The sequence below is a fragment of the Pongo abelii genome, chromosome 23, assembly GCF_028885655.2.
Source record: "Pongo abelii isolate AG06213 chromosome 23, NHGRI_mPonAbe1-v2.0_pri, whole genome shotgun sequence".
Taxonomy (NCBI): Eukaryota; Metazoa; Chordata; class Mammalia; order Primates; family Hominidae; genus Pongo; species Pongo abelii.
Genome location: NC_085929.1, coordinates 32977014 through 33001884, shown reverse-complemented (window position 1 = coordinate 33001884; position 24871 = coordinate 32977014). Strand labels below are relative to the sequence as shown.

At 48.4% G+C, this 24871-nt stretch overlaps 2 protein-coding genes across 4 annotated transcripts in view; one reads left to right on the top strand and one right to left on the bottom strand.

Moving 5' to 3' along the window:
• Positions 1–16306, bottom strand: part of CRYBA4 (crystallin beta A4) — a 22153-nt gene extending 5847 nt beyond the window's left edge. Inside the window, exons 1-3 of one of the 2 annotated variants that reach the window (XM_002830963.6) lie at positions 2565–2638; positions 1916–1966; positions 1197–1315 (exon numbers count right to left, since the gene is read on the bottom strand). In XM_002830963.6, the coding sequence (XP_002831009.4) occupies positions 1197–1315; positions 1916–1966; positions 2565–2585 (191 nt within the window). In that variant the 5' untranslated portion in view covers positions 2586–2638. Of the gene's footprint in view, positions 1–1196; positions 1316–1915; positions 1967–2564; positions 2639–16082 lie in introns of those variants that run through there. The other variant, XM_054543700.2, reaches the window with a different exon arrangement.
• CRYBB1 (crystallin beta B1) lies at positions 6420–24871 on the top strand. 2 transcript variants are annotated; one of them, XM_054543698.1, is made up of 6 exons: positions 6420–6531; positions 8150–8348; positions 12279–12397; positions 16124–16256; positions 22112–22254; positions 24476–24871. In XM_054543698.1, exons 2-6 carry the CDS (start codon positions 8169–8171, stop codon positions 24657–24659), a joined length of 759 nt encoding a protein of 252 aa, XP_054399673.1. In that variant the 5' UTR covers positions 6420–6531; positions 8150–8168; the 3' UTR covers positions 24660–24871. The 2 variants fall into 2 exon arrangements, with proteins under 2 accessions (XP_054399673.1, XP_024095642.1); XM_024239874.2 differs by lacking the exon at positions 6420–6531 and having other exon boundaries at positions 8125–8348; positions 24476–24854.

Genomic DNA, 24871 nt, shown 5'->3' with positions numbered 1-24871 from the left:
AAAATCACCCAAGATGACCTCAGGTGGCACTCACAGGCATAGCATTAAGTGACTCCAAATCTTCTATCTACTTTCCAAACTTCTGCAACCTTCTATCCAATATGGTAGCTACTGGCCACATCTCCTGTCTATCTACTTTCCAATTTTCTAGAAGCTTCTATCCAATATGGTAGCTACTGGCCACATTGCCTTTCTGTCTACTTTCCAACCTTCTAGAACCTTCTATCCAATATGGAAGCTACTGGCCACATCTCCTTTTGATCTACTTTCCAAACTTCTAGAACTTTTATCCAGTATGGTAGCTACTGGCCACACCGCCTTTCTATTTACTTTCCTGCCTTCTAGAAACTTCTATCCAATATGGTAGCTACTGGCCACATCTTTCTAACTACTTTCCAACCTTCTAGAGCCTTCTATCCAATATGATAGCTACTGGCCACATCTCCTTTCTACCTGCTTTCCAAGCTTCTAGAACCTTCTATCTAATATGGTAGCCACTGGCCACATGTAGCTAATTAAATTTAAACTTAAATAAATTAAGATTAAACAAGATTCAGTTCTCTACTCATGCTGGCTACCTTTCAAATCCTCAATGGTCACATCCGGTCAGTGGCTCTGAAATGGATGGTGCAGATGTAGAACATCTCCATCATTGCAGACAGGTCCACTGAATGGCACTGGTCTAGAAAGTCTTGGTGTGTTATTAGTGTGTCCTTAACACCTCTCTATGTCTCACTAATCTCTCTCTCACTCTCTTTTTTGTTTTTTAATTTTTTTTTTTTTACAAAAAATGATCGGGCCACATGCTTAGCAGCAAGACTATTCAGCTAAAAATTAATAGCATTAAAGCATTATGTTTATTTTTACAGTTAGCTTCTACTTTAGGTGAGTGATGTTGGCTTTCAATTTATGGCTAGGAGGGACATTTTTAGATCCAACACTGGATTCTAAGGATCTCCTGCAGAGCTGCCTCATCCAGTGGGCAGGGTCTGTGTAAATGGCACGCTCCTACTGTTGGGCAGTGCGCAACCGGCATAACCTTACATGGCAGTCCTGCACACTCCTCAGCACTTCAGGAGGGCACAACAGTAAGAGCCTAGGAAGAGAGGACCTAGAATATCTAAAAGTCCTAGCACCCATCTCTAGATCCCTTCCTGTCCACCCTCTACCCCAACTCAGTATCCCCCTAGACTCACGCTCCACTCAGCACTTTCAAAGATCGCACAGTCTCGAAGCCAAGCTCCAGCACGCTGGGGCACTCTGCCGTGAACTCATGCCGCCGGCCCTGGAAGCCGTCCTCATCCCACACCACCATCTGTGCCAGGAAAAAAAAAAAAGGTGGAGATCCGCATCAGAGTCCCATAGAAGGTGAGAGGTTGGGGGCTCACCCCAGGATCTGGCAGGTAAAGCAGGGATTGCAAACTCAGATTCCTCCAGGAGCCAGGAAAGCAAGGGCAGTGAGGACTGTGAGACACTAGACAGCACAGGTTCCAGGTAAATGGGTGGCCTCTTCCCAGTGCCACCAATGGTTGCCAAGTGGGAATGCGGGCCAGACCTTCCAATTTCTCAAGACAATCACTACATCTGGACTTTTATGTGGTTCTTCCAGGCTTTTAAAGGCTGATGATAAATCCAAAAGCTTTATAAAACAAACAAACACACACAGAGACGGTCAAAGAAACCATGCCCAAAGACTGCAACCTCTGCCAAAGAGTGTAACAGGTCAACTTTGGGAACCAGAAGACCCAAGTTCACATTCGACCTCCCTGTATGTGACATACCAGTCCCTTCTCGACTCTGAGCCTTGATTGCACCTCTGTGAAATAGGCATTTATAATGCCCCCCTCCTAGGATTCATGGGGACCTGAACCCTCCCCATACCCCCTGAACACCCCCTCCCCGTGCCTCTTCCTACCTTCCAGGGTCCCGCTGACTTTGTGCATTGCAGGGTCATTGTGGCCCCTTCCTACAGAAGAGAAGAACATCATAATCTTCCACCCTGACCGTCCGCTTTCGTCTTTATGCAGATGGCTGGCTTGGACCTGGTCAAGATCCACATAGGGAGTCCAGGAGTGACTGGGCTAGGGGCAACGCATGGCTTTGGCCTGTCCCTCTCCTGTCCTTTCCATCTGTCACCAGTGCCATTGTCCATCCTATCCCCATCTCAAAACTCACCCTTGCTGGATCTCATTGACTCTGAGCCCCACTCTGTATTCTCTTATCTGCTTGTTATGGGAAAATTTCTGTGACTGCTGGTGGGTGGGTGCATCACCCCAGCGAGTGCCAAAATGCTCAGCGTAAGAGAGCCTTTCCAAAGACAGCACCTAGCTCAAAGAGGTAGCTCTAATGGTGGAAATTTAGGCAATAGGGCTACAGGAATAATTTGTTTTTAAATGAGAGAAGCAGGTGCTGGTCTTGATGGTTGGGGCTCATCCTTGGTTAGGATAAGGATGGCATTCAGGATGACACAGTGACATCCCTAGGACTGGGGACCTGGGCTCCTCGCCTCCCAGGATGCTCACTCAGAACTCTGATCCCACCCCTCCTCCAAACCTGGGACTTACCGAGATAGGCCCAGGGAACATGTCAGATCTGAGACCAGCCGAGGTCGGGCTCTTATAGGCAGGGAGGGAAGAGGGGCCCCTGGGAGACAAAGCCCCGACTCAGCAACTGGGCCACGGAAACAAAAGCCAGCCCTGGCTGAAGAGCCAATGGCAAGCTGTCAGCAGCTCTGGCTTTAGCAGGGAGAGAATGGACCAGATCACCACCCCCAGGGATCAGCCACGAAGAAGGAGAGAGGTGGAATATTGGCCCTCATCAGCCCCACAAGGTTCCTGACTAGAGCAGGAGAATGAGCACTAGATGAGGAGTCCAGAAGCATCCTTCCTAGCTATGTGAGCTTCAGCGAGTCATTTCCCCTCAATTTCTGCCTATAAAATGCGGCAGGAACAAACTATATCACAGAGTTGTTGTGAGGTTACATAACATGCCTGGTACAGAGTAAACATTCAGGAAATGCCTATTCCTTTCCTCCTCCCTTTCCCCTTTCTCTTCCAGTTGAAGCAATCGGGATAGGCTGCCTGTTGGAGGAGGCATTTGAACTAGACTCTGAAGGATGAGGAAGATATGTACAGAGTGAGATGGAAGGAGAGGCATTCTAAGAAAAAGTTCAGAAGTGGGAAGGTGGGGCACATGTACAAGAAAGAGCTGGAAGCCCAATTGGCCTGGAGCTCAAGGGACCTGAAGGGAAGTGAGGCATGAGAAGAGGGCTAGGCCAGGGCCTGCTGGGTCCACAAAGCCTGAAGATGAATCCAGATGGCACTGTGGGCAGCATAGAGGAGCTGTTAGTTGCAAACATGCTTTGCAAACTGTAGCACACTTGCCAAGTATCCAGGACTTGTACAATTTGCTGTGTGCCTCTTGTCCTGAAACCCTGCCCTCTGAATTGGCCTGTGAGGGACCTCTTAGGTCCCTCATCCATACATACTTGTGTGTAAAATGGGTGTAACAAGCATAGGAAAACAGCATGACTGGAAACCAGATCATCTGAGATGAAATCCAGCCCTGCTTCTTTTACCATCTGGGTGACCTGGAGGATATCTGAGTCCTGCTCATGACCTGGAAAGTGGCCACACCAGTTTCCTTTCAAGAGGGTGAAATGCAGCTCTATCAAATGCATGACTTTAGGCTGGGCACAATGGCTCATGCCTGTAATCTCAGCACTTTGGGAGGCCGAGGTGGGTGGATCACCTGAGGTCAGGAGTTCCAGACCAGGCTGGCCAATATGTTGAAACCCCGTCTCTACTAAAAACACAAAAATTAGCCGGGAGTAGTGGCGGTTGCCTGTAATCCCAGCTACTAGGGAGGCTGAGGCAGGAGAATTGCTTCAACCTGGAGGCAGGGGTTTCAGTGAGCCAAGATCATGCCATTTCTCTCGAGCCTGGGTGACAAAGCAAGACTCCGTCTCAAAAAAAAAAAAAAAAAAAAGAAGGAATGCATGACTTTGATGAAGGGTTGGCATGAAAATTAAAAGTTAACGATGCACCCTCTACAGCCAGACTGCCTGGGTTTGCATTCCACTCTTGCTGGCTGGGTAACTTTTAAGCATGTTACTTACTCACTCTGAGCCTCAGTTAGTTTACTTGTGTGTAAAATGGGTATAACAAGGTAAGTTGGGATTAGCCTAAGAAACAGGGGTATTGTGAGGATAAATGTGAATTGCACATGAACAGCAGCTGGAATTGCTCCTGCAAACATAAAAAATATTATGGTATTTCCATCATCTTCATCATCATCATTGCTAATAAGATGATTATTATTAATTGTTGATCAAAAAGCAGGGGTGCCTAGTTTTTAAGAGCCTGGATTCATGAGTAAAGAAGATGTGAGTTCCAATGTTATTTTACATTTCCATTTTTATGAGAAAGTGGGCTGAGAGAGAGGAAGGAAAGGGAGTTGCTTCAGTTTCCTTATCTGTAATTGGGGTTAATCCCAGAAACTTCATCCTTATACAGAGGAGTACAGGAAACAGTCAGGAAAATGCAAAAAAAAAAAAAAAAAAAAAAAGATATAATGAAGGAAACAATAATAATAATAAATGCTCAGAGTGGAGCCACCAGCATGGTGGGCCATCCCCCTTCTCTGCCCCCACCCTCTGGCAGACAGCCCATTCCTGGGGGTTTGGGGGGGGCACAGAACTGCCCCAGATGACCTGGCTTTGAAGCCCAGACCGGTGGGTGGGCCCCCACCACAGGCATCTTGGCCCCAGTTCTAGTGTCTACCCCATCTTGCTGTTCCTGCCCACACCCCACCCACCAAGTCTTGGCCCAGGATAAAAGGCCAAGGAGAGGCTGGGAAGCGAGGGGGTGCTGGGTGGGTGGAGGGACAGAGGCAAAGCTGGCTCCAGGCCATGGAGAGCTCAAGACAGAGCTGGGCTCCATGGGGAACCCAGACCCCTGAAGAAGAGGCAGGAGCCTATCCAGACATCCCCCCAATACACCCTGCCTGGGACTAGGGAGCCGACTGCAGGTGACCTAGCTGAGCAGCTCCCCAGGCTCCCTCTGACCCCAGCTCTACTGTGAGTTCCCGCCGTGTGACTGCGTTGAAGTCATTTGTTCCACCTGGGCCTCGGTTTCTCCATTTGTGAAATGAGAGGATTGGGCCCTGTGATTTCTGGCGTCTGTTCTGCCATCCTGAGGCTTGATGGCCCCACCTTGACCTCTGTCTCTCTGTCTCTCGCTCCTTCACTGTCCATGTCCCCTGTGCCTCTCTGTGTCTCTGTCTCCACCTCTCTCTTTGTCTGTTACTTCTATCTGCCTCTTTACTTCTCTCTCCTTGCCTTGGTTTCCCTATCTCCCCCATACCCTACCTTCTGTTCCGATCCATTGGAACCACCTTGAGTCACCAGTTATTGATTGAGAACCCACGATGTGCCAGGCTCTACCTAGCCAGGCCCAGCTAGGTGCTGGGGCCAGTGGTGAACAAGATGTGGTGGGCATATGGGGCTTCGCAGGGCAGGAGGCTCTGAGACAGGCAGTCATATTCCTGGCCACCAGCACTGTCCTCCGGGTCAGATAACGTGACCTGGGTAGAGGCAGGGAACTGGGGTGGCGAGAGGGGTCACTACCGATAGGTCAGGAAAGGATGGGGCCCAATGTGGGTAAAAGAAAAAGACCCAGGTCTCCAATATCCAACCAAGGTGAGCACAGTGCGACTCCCCCATTCCCACCCCAACCTACAAAGAGGAAGTCAGGCCAGGGGGCCTCAGGACAAGGTCAAGACTGGACAGCAGGAGAAGGAAGCACACAGGCCCAGAGCTGGCTGGCCTGGGCTGGCTCTGACCTCTCTGTGCCTTCACTTTCCTCTTCTGTGAAATGGGCATAATGAAAGTACCAAATAAGGCAGATTGTCCTGGGGACTGACTGAGATAACACGGGTTCGGCACACAGTAAGCACTCCGTAAAAAAGATTGTCCATATCAAACCCACATCTGCCTTTACAAAACGCTTCTGCGCTCATTGTCACCTTCTTTTCTGTGTGGCATCCAATAGGGACACGTGCCCACCTTATAATTGCAGACACAGAGGCCCCCCTAGGGGTAGAGACCTACCAAAAGCCACACAGCGCACAGTGGCTGAGTCAGGATTCAAACTCTGGTCTCCTGCCTCCCAGGGTCTCCCCTTTTCCCTGCCCCATGTTGGCAGCCAGCAGGGACCCTTTTGGGGGCCCATCCCTGGCTAGGGTTGTTGAGAAAGGAGTCAGGGTAGGGTTGGAAGGTGAAGCTGCTGTGGCCAGGGTTTCTGCTGTGTGTGCTGGTCTCACAAAGGAAAGTGCTGCTGTCTGCAGTGATCCAGGCAAGGTCAGGGCCCCAGTCCCCCACTCCCTGCCCAGGCCTGCTGAGCCAGCTTCCCCTTTGTGCCACAGACTATAGGGCCTGATGTCTGCCAGACTATAAAATGGGGGGTCGGACTCTAGTCACCCATAGCACCTGCCCGCCTGCCTGTCCTCCAGCAGGAAGTAGCAAGTTCCCAGGTAAGAGGGAACCCACAGCGCAGCTGAGAGCTGAAGGGGAGGGGAAGAGAAAAGGGAGACAGAGAGAGGGAGGCAGAGATAGCAGTGCCATGAGAGTCAGAGAGCAGGGCCATGGAGAGAAAGACAGAAGTGGAGAGAGGAAGAAAGGGAGGGAGAAGGAGAGGGGAGAGAGCGAGAAAAGACAGAAATAAACAGACAGAGAAGTAAAGATAATTAAAAAGAACAGATAGAGAGATAAGCAAAGATACAATGAGGGCGAGATAGGAGGGGAGAGAGAGAAACAGACAGGAAGATAGGCAGAAAGAGGGAGAGAAGTAAGAAACAGAGAGGCAAAGAGAGGGAGGAGAGCAGGAACAGAGGGAGAGGGTGAAGCGGGGAGAGAGAGAGAATGAGAACATCTCCAGGAAGGCATGAGTCCAGCTGCCAGCCCTGGGGGAGTGTTTAAAGCCACAGATGTGGCCCAGATGTCTGGCCTCACCCCTGGTGAACAGGGCACCCCAGAATACGCACAGCCTTCCTGGAGGAGGCTGGGGGAGGGATGTGCTTATCCCAACTAGCTCCTCCTTACAGAATGTGTTCGGGAATCAGCTTGACCAGAGGGTCTTAATCTGTGCTAGCAGGGGGTCCTCAAATCCCTTAACATTGTCTCCAAAGTTAAAGGGGGCATTATTTTTGTCTGGGGACAAAGTTGAGGTATTCATCAAACATTCAAAGGAGTCCATGACGCCAAAGCAACAAGGAACCACTGGAATTGACCAAAGCTCTCTCCACCCAAAGCCTACCCAGCCCCAGTCCTCATTTTCAGAACCCTCAACATGCAGTAAATACATCCTCTTGGGTCCTCCCATATGCCCCAGTCCCCGGCCTGTATTTGCACCCATACACCAACCCCTCAGAGAAAGCAGACTGAGAAAGGAGCTGGGAGCATGCATTCATTCATTCTCTGAACAAATTTTAATTGGGCATCTCCTATGTGCCAGGTGCAGAGCAAGTGTTAGGGATGGACGGTGAATAAATCAGATTAAGCAAATGGCAGAGCACTTTAAGAGCCCAGTTGCTGGCTCCGTTTCTTTGAGTTGAAATCACAGCCCTACCACTTAGTAGCTGTTTGGGCCTGAGCTGGGCCTCTTCCTTCTCCAGCCCCCTGCTGCTCAGAGGGGATCATGATAGCAGCTACTCCATGGGGTTAGGGTCATGGTCAGGGTTAATTAATGTATGTCACAGTGCCTGGCACACCTTAAGTACTCCCAAATGGGACTTCTTGTTGTTAGTCTAGGGAGGCAAATTGGAGTTGCACAACAAATCAGCGTGATAAGCAGTGTGGAAAATTGCAGGGGGCTAAGGAAGGACTTAGCGGGGTAATGGAGGTTGGAACAGCTGGTGGAGGGAACTGCGTGGTCAAAAACCTGGAGGAAGGATATATGTGGGATGGGTGGCCCCCAGACGGGAAGGTCTTGGCTGGGGAGTAGGAATGAAAGAAAAACTTCCAGGCTGAAACGTTTCAGAAGGAGATAGAGAGGAAACGAGCTCCAAGGAGGCTGAAAGCACAGGATATGGGGCTATGAGGGCAGGAGGCAGTTTGCGGGTGTCATCCCTGAAGGCCAGGCTTTCTTTACAGACTTTTGCAGGCGGGAACCATGTCTCAGGCTGCAAAGGCCTCGGCCTCGGCCACAGTGGCGGTGAACCCAGGGCCTGACACCAAGGGGAAGGGGGCCCCACCTGCAGGAACATCCCCTAGTCCCGGCACCACTCTGACCCCAACAACCGTGCCTATTATCAGCGCCAAGGCAGGGGAACTGCCTCCTGGGAACTACAGGGTAAGGACCTGGGGGTGCAGTGGCTGGGTGCCATGCCTTCTCTCCTTCCTTCCCTCCTCCTCTTTCTCCTCCTCCACTTCCTCTTTCACCTCTTACTCCTCCGCACCTCTTTCTCCTCCTTTTTCTTGGCTTATTTTCTCTCCTTTCTATTTACTCTCCCTTTTCTTCTTCCCCAGCTCCCCCGACTCTCATCCTCTGTCTCTATTCTCTTTTTCCCTCACCTTGGCCTCCTCCTTCCTCCTCCTTCTGGGACACAAGTGTGGCCCAGCCGATCTGGGAGCCCAGAAAATAGCCAGGGGTTCTGACACACTTGGAGAAAGTGGGGCCGGGCACGGTGGCTCATGCCTGTAATCCCAGCACTTTGGGAGGCCGAGGCAGGTGGATCACCTGAGGTCAGGAGTTCGAGACCAGCCTGGCCAACATGGTGAAAACCTGTCTCTACTGAAAATACAAAAATTAGCCAGGCATAGTGGTGGGCGCCTGCAATCCCAGCTACTTGGGAGGCTGAGGCAGGAGAATCACTTGAACCCAGGAGGCGGAGGTTGCAGTGAGCTGAGATCGTGCCACTGTACTCCAGCCTGGGCAGCAGAGTGAGACTCCATCAAAAAAAAGAAAAGAAAAGAAAGAAAAAGGGGACCTATTGTCGAGTTGTGTCATAACAACAACCAAAACATACCACTTCACAGCTGAAGGGACACCTGGCAATCAGGCTACACCTGCACACGCACATGCTTAGAGTTTATCGAAAGCAAGAAAAAAAAAAGAAGAAAAGGAAGTGGGCTGGCTTAGCAGCAGGGAACCAGCTGTCCTTGGAGGCTCACTGGGGCAGCAGGATGGCCTCAGACCCTGAAAATTGCTCGAGGTGGTCTGGGCTGAAAGGGATCCTGTGGAGCAAGGTGTCCAGTCCCCTGGGATTTGGTTTGGTGTGGTTTCAACCTCAGGTCACAGAAGTAGGCCATTTTGCAAGCCCTAGTTTATGACATGCTCTCATGTGGTCTGTGCATGGCAGGCTTTTATTTATGTACCTATTTAATCATTAGTTTTCTTTAATTTCTAACAATGCAACATGCACCTACAAACCCACCACCCATATAAAAGCCAGGACTTTGTTAAAAACTTTCTACCTAACTCTAAGGTGTCTCCCTTGAGTCCATCATTTTCCTCCCCAACTCCAAGAAATACCATCCTATCGTCAACCTGTGTCTGTAATCTGCTTGCTTGCTTTTGTATACAATTTTATGCATTATTCCTTTAAAAATGTATACACACATACACACGTATATTTATTTACTTGTTTTATTTATTCATTTATTTTGAGACTGAATTATGAGACAGGGTTTTGCCATATTATCTAGGCTGGTCTCGAACTCCTAGCCTCAGCCTCCCCAAGTGCTGGAATTACAGGTGTGAGCCACCGCAACTAGCCGATTTACTTGTTTTTAACTTATAGAAACATGCAATGTGATTATTCTGGGCTTTTCTTTGTACTTTTCACTTACTATGAGATCCCTAATATCCATCCATATTGTTGCGCATGACTGCGGGCCATTCATTCTGGCTGCTGCCTGATATTTCAGAGCGTGACCATCTCTTTCCTGCTAAGCATGATTTCAGTGGTTGCTAGCTTTGCTCTCGTGAACAGCATGGCTTGGACGTTCTTATCCCTGTCTCCTGGTATCGGGGAGCCTGCCCTGATATTCACATAGGTTCTTTTCTATTTTTCCTAAGCATCAGCCAGCTTGAGAAATAAAGGGACAGAGTATAAAAGAGAGAAATTTTAAAGCCAGGCATCCGGGGGAGACATCACATGTCAGTAGGTTCTGTGATGCCCCACAAGCTGCAAAAATCAGCAAGTTTTTATTAGAGAGTTTCAAAAGGGGAGGGAGTGTGCAAATAGGTGTGGGTCACAGACATCAAGTACTTTACAAGGTAATAGAATATCACAAGGCAAGTGGAGGCAGGGCAAGATCACAGGACCATAGGACTGAGGCAAAATTAAAATTGCTAATGAAGTTTCGGGCACCATTGTCATTGATAACATCTTATCAGGAGACAGGGTTTTAAGATCAACAGGTCTGACCAAAATTTATTAGGCAGGAATTTCCTCTTCCTAATAAGCCTGGGAGCGCTACGGGAGACTGGAGTCTATTTCACCTCTGCAGTCTGGACCATAAGAGATGACCACGCCCAGGGGGGTCAGTTTAGAGACCTACCCCCAGGTGCGCATTCTCTTTCTCAGGGATGTTCCATGCTGAGAAAAAGAATTTCTCCCATTTGCTTTTGAAAGAAGACAAATATGGCTCTGTTCCGCCCGGCTCACCGGCAGTCAGAGTTTAAGGTTATCTCTCTTATTCCCTGAACAATTGCTGTTATCCTGTTCTTTTTCAAGGTGCCCACATTTCATATTGCTCAAACACACATACTGTACAATTTGTGCAGTTAATGCAATTATCACATGGTCCTGAAGCGACATACATCCTCCTCAGCTGACAGGATGAAGAGATTAAAGTAAAGACAGGCATAGGAAAGCACAAGGGTATTGATTGGGGAAGTAATAAGTGTCCATGAAATCTTTACAATTTATGTTTACAGATTGCAGTAAAGACAGGCATAAGAAATTACAAAAGTATTAATTTGGGGAACTAATAAAGATCCATAAAATCTTCACAATCCACATTCTTCTGCCATGGCTTCAGCCAGTCCCTCCATTTGGGGTCCCTGACTTCCCGCAACATCCTGGGGCACACATACAGGAGTTTCTCTTGGGCAATCAAGGGTAGAAGTGGAAGTGCTGGGTCATGGTTATATGAACCTCCTCTTCTTACAGCTGGGGAAACTGAGGCTCAAAGAAGGCAGACAATTGTGCCTTGGTCTATGTGAATGGCAACGTTGTCCCAACTTGGGACAGCAAGTGGACAAGGAACCAAACATGAGGCTTAGTGAGGAGAGATTAGCTCAAGTTTTCCCCTATGTTGTGGAGGGTTGGATTTGCAAGTGTCTCCTGAGCATCAGCTCTGTGGCAGGTACTGGGGCTGGGGCTGGAGATACAGAAATTGATCAACCTCAGGCCCTGCCCTGGAGGAGCCCTTGGTCTTTGGAGGGGCTGGGTAATGGGAGAGAGGGAGTGCAGAGAGAGAGGGAGACCCCAAAGCAAAACAGCAGTGACTGTGTGGTGGGTTAGTTGTGCTGCTAATGGGGAGAGGACAGTGGGGGATGCTTAACCAAGGCCAATGGAGGAAGGGGCAATCAGAGAAGGCTTCCTGGAGAAGGTGGCACCTGAGCCTAAAACAGAATAACGAGCTGGAATATGAATTAGGGAACTTCAGTTAGGCAGTGGGAGCTCCAAGCTGGATATGTGTGGTGGAGAAGGCATTCCAGGCAGGAGGAATAGCACAAAGAAAGGCCTGAAAGGGAGGTTCATAAGTTCCTAATGATGGTGCAGATCTTAGCTTCAGAATTAGGGCACGAGGCCAGGTGCAATGGCTCATGCCTGTAATCCCAACACTTTGGGAAGCCAAGGCAGGCCAATCACTTGAGCTCAGGAATTCGAGACCAGCCTGAGCAACATGGCAAAATCCTGTCTCTACAAAAAATAGCCAGGCATGGTGGTTGGTGCCTGTAATCATAACTACTCGGAGGCTGAGGTGGGAAGATTGCTTGAGCCTGGAAGGCGGAGGTTGCAGCGAGCCATGATTGCACCACTGCACTTCAGCTGGGGTGACAGAGTGAGACTCAGAAAAACAAACAAACAAACAAAAAACAAAAAACAGTAAAGAATTGGGGGATGGGAGGACAGGATCATTTCACAAACTGTGGCTCATCACACTTTTATGTGACTCCTGCACTGCCGGCTTTTAGTTATGTAGATACTCAACGAATTTTTGACTCCCCCCTCACTCTGCCCTTGGCATGGGGGCTTCTCTCCTGCAGCTGGTGGTCTTCGAACTGGAAAACTTCCAGGGCCGTCGAGCAGAATTCTCGGGGGAGTGCTTGAACCTGGGAGACCGTGGCTTCGACCGTGTGCGCAGCATCATTGTCTCCTCGGGACCGTGAGTGCTGGGCAGAGGAGGGGCACACTCTCTGCCACAGTAAAATGACCACACAACAGTAGCTGCCATTTCTCCAGCATCTGCTCTGTGCCTGCGGCCGTTCGTACTCCTGGCACATATGTTATTTCCAATCCTCATATCAAACTGAAGAGGGAGGAATTGTTCTCAATCTCATTTCACAGATGAAGAAACTGAGGCTCGGAGAGGTGATCCAATTAGCATAAGATCACACTGGCAGTAAGCCATGGTTCTGGGCTCTAGAGAAATGCTGCTTCTACTATAGCAAAAACTCTAGCCCATCACCGAGGGCAGAGAGAGGCCAAAGAGTGAAGTGTCCACTCGCTGTCCCCTCTCCTGGGCGTCCAGCTGCCTGGGAGTAATGATAAGCATCTGTGGCGCACCCACCAGGTGCCAGGCACTGACTCGGGACCGCACCTAGATGATTCACAGTGCTGTAGGAGGGAAAGGCTATTCTTATGCCCACTTGACAGATGGAAAGACTGAGGCTCAGAGGGGGTAAGTCTCTTACCCAAGGTCACCTATTGGTAAGTGGCACAGCCAGGATTCAACTCAGGTTGATTGAGTTCATTCCTAAAGCTCTTAATCACCATGCTTCACTGCCTGTTCCTGTCTCTGTGGGCATCTCTGGGCCTTAGTGACTCCCATATAAAACAGGGATAGTCATCCTTGGGCAGAGCGGTTGCCCTATGTCCAGCCTGTGTGTGCTGAGGTCAGGGTGCAGGGGCAGCCCCAGGACAAGATCCACGCGGCTCGTTTGCTCTTGTCTCCCCACTTTGAAAGCCTGCAAGGGTTCCAGTCATCCTGTATTCTGAGCCCATTCCAAGATGAGCTTTGAGGTCAGACAAGCCTGGATTTGAGTCCTGACTTCCCCTGTTTGCCTTGTTCAGTGTGCAAGCCTCAGTTTCCCCATCTTTGAAATGGGGAGAATGATGGCCCTCACCACTCCTCACAGGATTATGCTGAGGTCTGAGGGAGATCATACAGCATGGGCCTGTTACCTTGTGGGCACCCAAACATGGCAGGTGACTCTGATGGTCACATACCCACCTCCCTGCCCTGTGAATTTAGCCAACTTATCCTGGAGCCTACCTGGGACCATTTCTACCTCCTGCACCCACTGCACCCTCAGTGTGGTCAACACAGCCTCAGCTCCACCCTCAGCCCCAAAACCCAGCTGGAAGCAGAAGCTACCGGATGTGGCCAGCATGGGTTTTCAGGCTTTTTTTGGTACCAGTGACTCAAACCCAGAGTATTTCTCCTCAAACAAAGATGCAGCTGGTGTCTGACGTGTGCCTTGGAGCTGTGCCTGATGGGCATGGAAATGGGCCTGTGGTCCGGGGGCCTGGGTCTGTGTGGGCGCTGGCAGACCACGGGAAAAACAGAATGAAGAGGGTGAGGTAGGCATGGGGAAATTGAGGAGGCCTGCCTGCCTGAAACCCAGGAGACTGCAGCCCGACACCCGACACCATCATGTGACCTTAGGCTGGGGACTTAACCCCTCTTAGCCTCAGTTTCCATATCTTATAAATTAAAATTCCTGCCGTACCCTCTCTCCTTGTTTACAGGTTGAAATCAGCCATGGGAGATAAGAAAAGGCATAGATATAAACATTTAAAATTTAGATCCTCACTGGTCCTGCTCAAGAAGATAGGGGAGATTTTAGGGGGACCTTGGGCATGGTGGCAAGACCACATCAGTGTCTGTTTTTCCAGAAGCCTAGACGTCCAGTTTCCTTCTCCCTTTAATCAGGAACAGTATTAATTTGGAGGCTTACTCTGTGCTGTATCTGTTCCATGCATTCCCTCTTTTAGGCCCTCATAATCTCCCAACAAGGTAGATGCAACAAAGTAGATGTGTCACTTCTTCTCTGTTACTAAAGCTTAGCAGGTGTAAGTGCTGCCCAAATTCATGTAGCAAATGGCAAAGCTTGGATTAGAACTCAGGTCTGTCTCTTTCCGGGGTCTGTTCTCTTAACTCCTACATGAAACCACCTTCCAAGGCTCCCTTCTTATTCACCCATGCATCTAGCCACCCATTTATTCATCATCCATCTACTTACCCATCCATCTACCCATTCGTCTATTGATCTATCCATACATACATCCATTCTCCATTTATACACACGTACCCCCCGTGTATTCTCCATCACCCACCCATCCATCTATAAATCTATCCATCTACCCACCCATCCATCTACCCATCTACCTATCCATCCATCCAACCATCCCTTCATCCATCCCTTTATCCATGCATCCATTCATCCGTCCATCTACCCATCCACCTATACATCTATTCAACCATCCTTTCATCCACCCATCCATCCACCCATTCATCTGTCCATCCATCCATCTATTCTCCCATTTATTTCTCTTCTACTCCAGACCAGACAGGGCTGAGGCAAATGCAACTCTATTCTGGGAAGACAAACATATCTTTAATTTACTCCAATGTGGTTAACTCATCTCTCAGACAAAGACCTGAGGCTCCTGTGATGCATTCTGTCTCAGCCCACGGTGATAGCCCATCATCCTTATCTCCTTCTGGGGAGAGCAGGGTCCCAGCAGTCCCCTGGGAGAAGATGCTAGTGTCAGTGTCCTCTCATCCGTCTCTTTTTTCCTGAGAACTCTTGAACACGCAGGGAGCAAAGGTCAAGGAGTTCCTTAGTCTCAGCTTTCTCATCTGTGGAATGGGGATTGTCTTATCTACCCCACCTGCACTGCCACAATCCCTGGTGCCTCTAACACAAGCTCACTTCTTATCCTTAATCAATCTTCACTGGGAAAACCAGGAAAATCTTCCATCTAATTTCAAACTTCTAATTAGTCCATGTAAGGAATCTAGCACCTTCATATGCGCTATCACATTATATTATCATAGGTATCTGAGGGTAGATATCACCATCATTCCTTTCCCATTGCCTCATACTAGTTGCTGACTGTCTCCCAAATGCCAGGCCAATATTACTCAGCAAGGATGCAAACACCTGTATCAATTTTTCCCTTGCCCCTGTACTTCCAAGACTGTCGTTCATTTAATATATTTCATTTAAAATGATCCTGCTAAACACAAATAAACACATTTTAAAAGAACCCTCACACCGCTTTTTATAAATGGAAGGCTAGTATTATTTCCTATAAGTAAAAGGTGTCCATACAAAATTAACAATAAAGACAAAAGTGGTATTATTATGTTGCTATTACACCATTGTCTGCTGGAGGTTCTGGGCTAGTGGTCTTTTCTCTCTTTGTTACAAAAGAAAAAAAGGAGAGATTAGTAAGTGTTAAAGGCACATTAACATCAAACAGAGCCTTTCTCCTAGCTGGCGTCAAGTTTAAAATGTCTATGTGTTCCTTGGCTCCAAGTCCTGATAGTACTTGAAGCATGTATGAACCCTACATCTAGAGAAACAGTGTGCTCAGATAATCACACACATTTATCTCACTTAATCCTTCACCAACTCCAAGGAAACAGGCATATGAGTGTAGATGAGAAACAAAGGCTCAGAGAGGTAAAGTCACTTGCCCATAGTCACACAGCCTGTAAGTGTCAGAGCCTAAAATCAAACCCAGACATGTTCAGCCCCCTTTGGACTTTCCTACTGGCCTCAGGGCTGCCTTGCCAGGGGAGAGAGAAAGGCAAGTAGGGAGTGGGGGCTTCTACTAACCATTTGTCTCCTGTCTGCCTCATGGTCCTTCTTGTATCCAGCTGGGTCGCCTTTGAGCAGTCCAACTTGCGCGGGGAGATGTTCATCCTGGAGAAGGGCGAGTACCCTCGCTGGAACACATGGTCTAGCAGCTACCGCAGTGATCGGCTCATGTCCTTCCGGCCCATCAAAATGGTGAGTGGCTCTCCGGCTGGGGCTGGAGAATCAGCCAGGTGGGGCAGGGCAGGTTAAGTCTGAGATCTGACAAGGGCAAGAAGGAGGTGATGGTGGGTAGGGAGGCGTGGCAGCCTCTGAGTTGTCGAAGGACTGTGGATTCTTGAGCTCATCAATTCATCAGTGTCCTTAACACACTCACTACATACCCAGCTAGGAACCCTGGGCAAATGATAAACACAAAAGCTTCCAAGTTAGAGCTAAAAACCTCAGCATCTTCCTTGATTCTCTTGATATCCCTGGCTGCACATTTAGACCTTACTGGGAGCTTTTTTTTTTTTTTCCAAAGATGGGGTGTTGCTGTGTCCCCCAGGCTGGAGTACAGTAGTGTGACCATACCTCACTGCAGCCTTGAACTCCTGGCCTCAAGTGATCCTCCCACCTGGGCCTCCTAAAGTGCTAGGATTACAGCCGTGAGCCACCATGCCAGGCCTGGGGAAGCTTTTCAAATTTCAGTGCCCATTCAAAACACCAAACATGCTGGTTGCAGATCATGCAATGGCTAAGAAGAGGGATATTGTAGCTGGGCATGGTGGCCCACGCCTGTAATCCCAGCACTTTGGGAGGCCGAGGTGGGTGGTTACCCAAGGTCAGGAGTTCAAGACCAGCCTGATCAACATGGCGAAACCCTGTCTTTACTAAAAATACAAAAATTAGCCGGGCGTGGTGGCGCATGCCTGTAATCCTAGCTACTAGGAAGGCTGAGGCAGGAGAATTGCTTGAACCCAGGAGCCAGAGGTTGCAGTGAGCTGAGATTGCGCCATTGCACTCCAGCCGGGGTGACAGTGCAAGACTCCATCTCAAAAAAAAAAAAAAAAAAAAAGAAGAGGGATACCGTAGAAATGCAGTTTGAACCTCTTAATAATAAGACAATATACTGAATTAGTTTCTTATAATATTTAACTAAGTCAACTTCCAGAAGATTCAAGGTCAAAATGGTGGCGATATCTCCAAGTGATTCACAGTTTTTTCCAGAATTAAGTTGATGATGAATCATGAACCAGCTACATCTTACTCACCAATGTTAGTTGCTGATGGTAATCGACTTTTGTCTTCCATGATGGGAACATTTATAAGAATTTTCATGAATGTGCATTTGAGGCTATCAAGTGCCAACCACCAGCTGTTTTGACATCACCAAATTTATCTTAATGGATTATTCAAACAGATCATTCCCAATGCTTTTCGCAGAATGTAAGACTGAATTATTTGCCTTCATGATGCACTCTGTGTAAGAATTCACAGATGTCTGTCTCAATCATCGAATGGTTCTTATATACCAACCTATGTTAAGGGGTTTGTTTGGAAGAGTGATCAACCAGGGCATTTCCAGTAGCTTCTAGAAGCTTGCTATTCAACATAATAGGCACTAGCCATATGTGGCCATTGGACACTTGAATTTTGGCTAAATGGAGATGTGTCTTAAGTGTAAAATGCACATTAGGTTTTGAATACATAGTAAAAAAAATTTTTAAGAATGTCAACAATGCATTGATATCATTATATTGTTACATATTGAAATTATAATATTTTAGGTATATTTGTTTAAATAAAATATGTTATTAGAAATGTTTAGAAATCTCAAAGCCTAGACCCCACCCCAGACCAATTAATTCTGAATCTCTGGGGCTGGGACTCCGGCACTGCTATCTTTTCTATGCCCTCTAAGTAGTCTGTCTGTGCAACCAGGGCTGAGATCCAATGGTCTAATTCAGGGGTGCCCAATATTTTGGCTTCCCTGGCCCACGTTGGAAGAATTGTCTTGGGCTACACATAAAATACACTATCACTAACGATAGCAGATGAGCTTTAAAACAATTGCAAAAAAAATCTCATAATGTTTTAAGAAAGTTCACAGATTTGTGTTGGGCCGCATTCAAAGCCATCCTGAGCCACATGTGGCCTGCAGGCCGCAGGGTAAATAAGCTTGGTCTAACCCTTCCTCTCTCTGCCCTGCCACAGTCCTGGTCCAGGCCACCATCATCTCTGACCTGATCAGCTTCAGCTCTCTCTCTGCTGGGTTCCCTGACTCCTTTCCAGACCCCTGTCGTGGGAAGTTAGAGGGATCTTTTCAAAACAAAAAAAAAAAATAAACCTGACCATCTTCTACTTGAACCCAGGCATTTTGGTTGGCCTGTTTCTATTTCCCCTTTTTTTTTTTTTGTGAGACACGTCTAACTCTGTCGCCCAGGCTGGAGTGTAGTGGCACGATCTGGCTCACTGCAACCTTCACCTCCCTGGGGCAAGCAATTCTCCTGCCTCAGCCTCCCAAGTAGCTGGGATTATAGGTGTGCACCACCACGCCCAGATAATTTTTGTATTTTTTGTGGAGACAGGGTTTCATCATGTTGGCCAGGATGGTCTCAAACTCCTGATCTCAAATGATCTACCCGCCTGGTTCCCCCAAAGTGCTGGGATTACAGGTATGAGCCAGTGCACCCAGCCAGTCGGCCTGTTTCTGCCAGGCTCTGGTTCTAGGCTCTGAGTGCAAAACTGTGCGTCAAACAGACTAGGTCCCTGTCTTCATGGGACTTAAGCTACCCAGGGAGGCAGCTATCAAAAAGCTAATCATAAAAATCCATCTACAATTGCAAACTGTGGTAGGTGCTACACAAAGGCCATGCAAGCTAACTAGGAAAGCAGAAGCAGGAACTGGGGGCTCAGATATTGTTAGAGGTGGGAGTGGTCAGGGGGTGGTCAGGGAAGCCAGCTCCCAAAGTTTGGAAACCAACTCAGCCATGTGAAGAGCAGATGGTAAAGCCTTCCAGGGAACAGTATGTGCAAAACTCCTGGAGCAACGATGGACTGGTGGGACCAAGAAAATTAAAGGTGACCAACAAAGCTGCAGCAGAGGGAGTGGAGGAGAGAGGGAGGCAAGATGGGAGGGGAGGTGCTAGTGGAGGCCAGGGTCTTGCAGGGTCTCATAGGTGATGGCAAGTTTAGTCTTGACCCCTCTAGCAGTGGGGAGCCATTGACTAACAACTTCCCAAGGCCCTCAAGACTGTAACAGTAATAAGTAATCATTGTTGTACTTTTACCACTGGCTAGTAATTGCACTAAGGGCATTTGTCTTGCCATGCCCCAAAGGGTCCCCTGTGCTTACATCCCTGCCTGGCACTTTGCACTTGCCTTCCTGCACCCTATGTGCACCTGTGGCCACACAGATATTGTTTTTGCACATTCCCACCTCCCAGCTTTTGCCTATGCCTTCTCTGCCTCAGTGCCTTCCCTCAACCCTCCTTCCCTTCTCAGCTTTGTGCACTCCTCCTTAACCTCCAAGGCCCCTCTCTAGTGTCACTTCTTCCATGAAGCCTTCCCTGATCTGCTCTCCTTTTCTCTGGAAGAATTAACAAGTTCTTTCTTCATCTATAATCTTCTACTGGAGTCTTTCACAGAAGGGTGCACTTACATCCTGGGCTCTTCCTCCTAGTGGTGGTGAATAACAGTAGATAATCACAGTGCCCATTTTTAAGTACCAACTACGTACTGGGTATATTACCTGCCTTTTACATAATCCCTACAACTGTCCTATGCGACAGGCTATGATAACATGCATTTTAAAAGTAAGGAAACTGAGACTCAGAAGTAGATAATGACTGGCCTAAGGCCACACAGCTGGGAGTTGCTGGGGCTGGGATTTGAACCCAGGTCTGTGGGTTTGAACCTAGACACTGAGGTTGGCAGCACTCTGCTATTTCCTGTTCATCTCTTTGACTCTTCAAACCCTTGGGCCTAAAACAGTGCATGATGACTTTTGAAAAGATGGATGATCCCTGCCCTCAGAAATAACAGACAAACTTTAAAAACAAGATACAGGGTCATGAAAGCATTAAAAATAAGTGCAAGACAGAACTGAATCATGTGCCCAAATTCAAGGGTGGGCCTGGTTGTTTGTTTGTTTGTTTTTTGAGACAGAGTCTTGCTCTGTCACCCAGGCTGGAGTGCAGTGACGCAATCTCGGCTCACTGCAACCTCTGCCTCCCAGGTTCAAGCGATTCTCCTGCCTCAGCCTTCCAAGTAGCTGGGACTACAGGTGCATGCCACCACGCCCAGTTAATTTTTTTTTTTTTTTTTTTTTTTTTGGTATTTTTAGTAGAGATGGGGTTTCTCCATGTTGGTCAGGCTGGTCTCGAACTCCTGACCTTGTGATCCCGCCCATCTCGGCCTCCTAAAGTGCTGGGATTACAGGCATGAGCCACCGCGCCTGGCCAGGCCTGTTTTATAGTTGGCACTCAACAGTGAGTTGAGTAGCCATGACAATCCCACAAAGCAATAGTAACCCCATTCTTTTTTGTTGTTGTTGTTTGAGACAGTCTTGCTCTGTCGCCCAGGCTGGAGTGCAGTGGCATGATCTTGCCTCACTGCAACCTCCGCCTCCCAGGTTCAAGTGACTCTCCTGCCTTAGCCTCCCGAGTAGCTGGGATTACAGGCACCTGCGACTGCACCTGGCTAATTTTTGTATTTTTAGTAGAGATGGGGTTTCACCATGTTGGCCAGGCTGGTCTTGGATTCCTGACCTCAGGTGATCTACCTGCCTCAGCCTCCCAAAGTGCTGGGATTACAGGTATGAGCCACCATGCCTGGCAATAACCCCATTCTATAGATTAACAAACTGAGGCTCTGAAGGAGGCAGAGTAAAATGCCCAAGATCACCAGCGCATAAACGTCAGAGGCAGGATTTGTTTTTTTGGTTTTTTTTTTTGTTTTTTTTTTTGAGACAGAGTCTCGCTCTGTCGCCCAGGCTGGATTGCAGTGGTGCGATCTCGGCTCACTGCAAGCTCCGCCTTCTGGGTTCACGCCATTCTCCTGCCTCAGCCTCCCGAGTAGCTGGGACTACAGGCGCCCACCACCATGCCCGGCTAATTATTTTTGTATTTTTAGTAGAGATGGGGTTTCATCGTGTTAGCCAGGATGGTCTTGATCTCCTGACCTTGTGATCTATCCTCCTCGGCCTCCCAAAGTGCTGGGATTATAGGCATGAGCCAGTGCGCCCGGCCTAGAGGCAGGATTTGAACCTAGATCTGTGTTCCACCAATGTTCCACATTTCACCTGGTTTGTAAGAAGCATTCACAAAAGGGCAATTGGTTAAACTCCTGATGGCACAGGGACACTGCTTAGGAATGAAATGTTTCTCTGAAAGGTTCTGCCTCTCCCTGGTGGTGTGATGTTGATCAATAAGCTTGACCTCTCTGAGCCTTTTTGTCCGTGATCATAATTTAAAAAATAATAAATACTTTTTTTTTTTTGAGACAGGGTCTTGCTCTGTCACCCAGGCTGGAGGGCAGTGGTGTAATCATAGCTCACTGCAGCCTCAACTTCCTGGGCTCAAGCAATCCTCCTGCCTCAGCCTTCCAAGTAGCTGAGACTACAGGCATGCACCACCATGCCTGGCAAATTTAAAAAAAAATTTTTTTTTTGAGAGACAGGATCTTGCTATGTTGCCCAGGCTGGTCTTGAACCCTTGGCCTCAAGCAATCCTCCCACCTGGGCCTCTCAAAGTGCTGGGATTACAGACATGAGCCATGGCACCTGGCCAATAAATGCATTTATTGAGCACTTGGTGTATGCCAGGCATCATGCTCAGTGCTCTATATGGATACACTCATTTCATCCTCATGAGGACCCTATGACGTGGGAGTTGCCATCCCATTTTCCTTATGTCTCCTTCCAGACTAGACAGCAGTGGTCCCCGGAGAGTCGCCCAGCAGCCTGAACAGGCTCATCTCTCTCCCTCCACACCCAGAAGACCCCGCTAAGTTTCTCCTCTTTGTCCCATTTGTACTTCACACACCTGACCCGGCCTCTCTTTCCCCAGGACGCCCAGGAGCACAAAATCTCCCTGTTTGAAGGGGCCAACTTCAAGGGCAACACCATAGAGATCCAGGGGGACGACGCACCCAGTCTCTGGGTCTACGGCTTCAGTGACCGCGTGGGCAGCATAAAGGTCTCCAGTGGAACGTAAGCATCCCTCCTGCCAGGTCCATGTCCCCTGCTTCAAGCACAGGCAGAATCAGAGGCTGCTCCCCTTATAGGTTATAACATCAGATTCCTAGAGAAGGCCGTGGCCCCTACCACAGTCTCCCAGTGCTGGTTCCTGGGATTCAGCCAACAGAGCTCTATTCCTCTGGGGAATAGAATCATGCTTTGAGGAATTCCAGGTCAGTGTAAACAAATCAGCTCTAAAAAGCTGTTAGATGGAGAAAATAGGAGCTGCTAAGCCTAGTTGGGGTTGAAGGAATAATCAACTAAAAGGGCCGGAGCTGATGTGGAGTGATGAGGCTGGATGCACCCAGGGACAAGGAATATTCAGGGAAATCAGGAGCTTCTGGGAGAATGAACAGAATGAGTTCTGAGCAGTGAATTTGCATCATGAGATGGCCCTGACCCTGCTACTGACATGCTGAGGAACTTGAGTGAGCCTAAACACCTCTCTGCCTCTCAGTCTTGCCAGCTAGGCAATGGGCACACAAAACTCCCTGATCTAAGAGTGCTCTTTCTGCTCTAAACGCTCAGGATCTGAAGCTATCAAAACAGAGCCCCATGACCTTATGTCATGAGAATACATAGAAGGGCCGGATCAAAGGAGTCACTTTATCCACCCCCCTGCCTCCAAATGACCATGCCAGACACCCCTGATCTCCTCTAGGTAAATGTAAGGCTCTGTCTCTCCATTCCCAGACTTGTTCTGAGCTCCTGTAACACCATCAGGGCCATGGCCTTTTTCTTGTTCCTTTTTGCCTCCCTGAAACCTATATCCCTGCCATTCAAGTCATCTGAAATATACTGAGCCTTGTCTGTGAGCCAGGCACTGTGCTAGGTACACTGGGAAAAGCAGCGATGAATACAGCCAAAGTCCTACCTTCAAGAAACTTATTTGGCCTAGCAGGGGAAACCCAGATATACCTGTGAGATGGTGTCTAACAATACTAGGTAAAGAATGGGCCAGCCAGGACAACTGTGTTGCAGGAGGTCAGAGGAGGAGAGAAGATTTCTAGGATTTGGCTGTTTATGTTAGGGCAGAGGGCAGGTCAAAGGTTTATCTGCAGAGGCTGGAACTTAAACTGGGCTTTACAATATAGGGAGGGTGTCTGGCAGAGGCCTGGAAAGACCCTCTCAGCAAAGACAATGAGAGGAGTTAGAAATTAATCACTGATGATAACTTCTATTGAGTGCTTACTACGTACCAAGGACTGTGCTAACCACTTTAAATGAATAACGAGTAAATCTTTATAACAAACCAAGAAGGTGGGTGCATTATCATCCCCATTGTACAGACAGTACATTGAGGTTCTGATACCTTATCCACCTAGATTCTCACAGCTAGTAAATCAATGGCAGAGCTAGGATTTGAACCCAGGTATGTTTGATACCAGAGTATGTGTTCCCAGCTGCTACACACTGATGCACTTACCTACAAAGAAAACCTTTTTTTTTTTTTTTTTTTTTTTGAGATGGAGTCTTGCTCTGTCCCCCAGGCTGGAGTACAGTGGTGCAATCTCAGCTCACTGCAAGCTCCGCCTCCTGGGTCCATGCCATTCTCCTGCCTCAGCCTCCCGAGTAGCTGGGACTACAGGCGCCCGCCACCACACCCGGCTAATTATTTTGTATTTTTAGTAGAGATGGGGTTTCACTGCGTTAACCAGGATGGTCTCGATCTCCTGACCTTGTGATCTGCCCGTCTCAGCCTCCTTAGGCAGTGCTGGGATTACAGGCTTGAGCCACCGCACCCAGCCAAGAAAACCAATTTTTTGAAATAACACTTCCTCTCTTTCATTTGCTTCATTGTTAACCAGTCCCTAAGTCCTATTCTTGCTTCCTTGGATTTGTTCTCTGAGCCCTGCATCATCACGTTTAATGGGATGTGTATTCATATCCCTACCATGCACAGGCAACTTGCTTAGCAAACACTTGAGGTGCATTCTCCATTTGGCTCCCCCCAACAATCTTAATAAAACCAGGCACTGTGACCATGCTCACTTCCTAGAAAACGAAACCGAGGCCTATTAGAGAGACAAAGTCCTTGCCCCAGGGCACAGAGCAGGAAGGGATATAGCCAGGACAGAGGTGAGAGAGCAGCAGACTGCAGGGATCAATGAAGGACAAGCTGGTCTGGCAGGGGTCTGGGTGCCAGGCAACGAGGCTGGCTGTCTCCACTCTGTCCTTCTCACTTTCCTTTCAGATGGGTTGGCTATCAGTATCCCGGCTACCGTGGGTACCAGTACCTCCTAGAGCCTGGCGACTTCCGACACTGGAATGAATGGGGAGCTTTCCAGCCACAGATGCAGTCCGTGCGTCGCCTGCGTGACAAGCAGTGGCACCTCGAGGGGTCCTTCCCTGTCCTGGCCACAGAGCCCCCCAAGTGAGTCCACACCTCACTCTGCTACCTTGCCCCAACCCTTCTTCATGTTCAATTATTTCCCCTATTTTTCCCAGGCAAATAAAATTCCCTAAAGCCAAAATTTCTCCTGGATCTGTAAACAGATGTGTGCCTTGAGGTCCCCCACAGTTACTGGGATGTGACTTCCTCACTCTTAATAATTACAACGATAATAAAAGCAGCAAACACTGAAAAGTT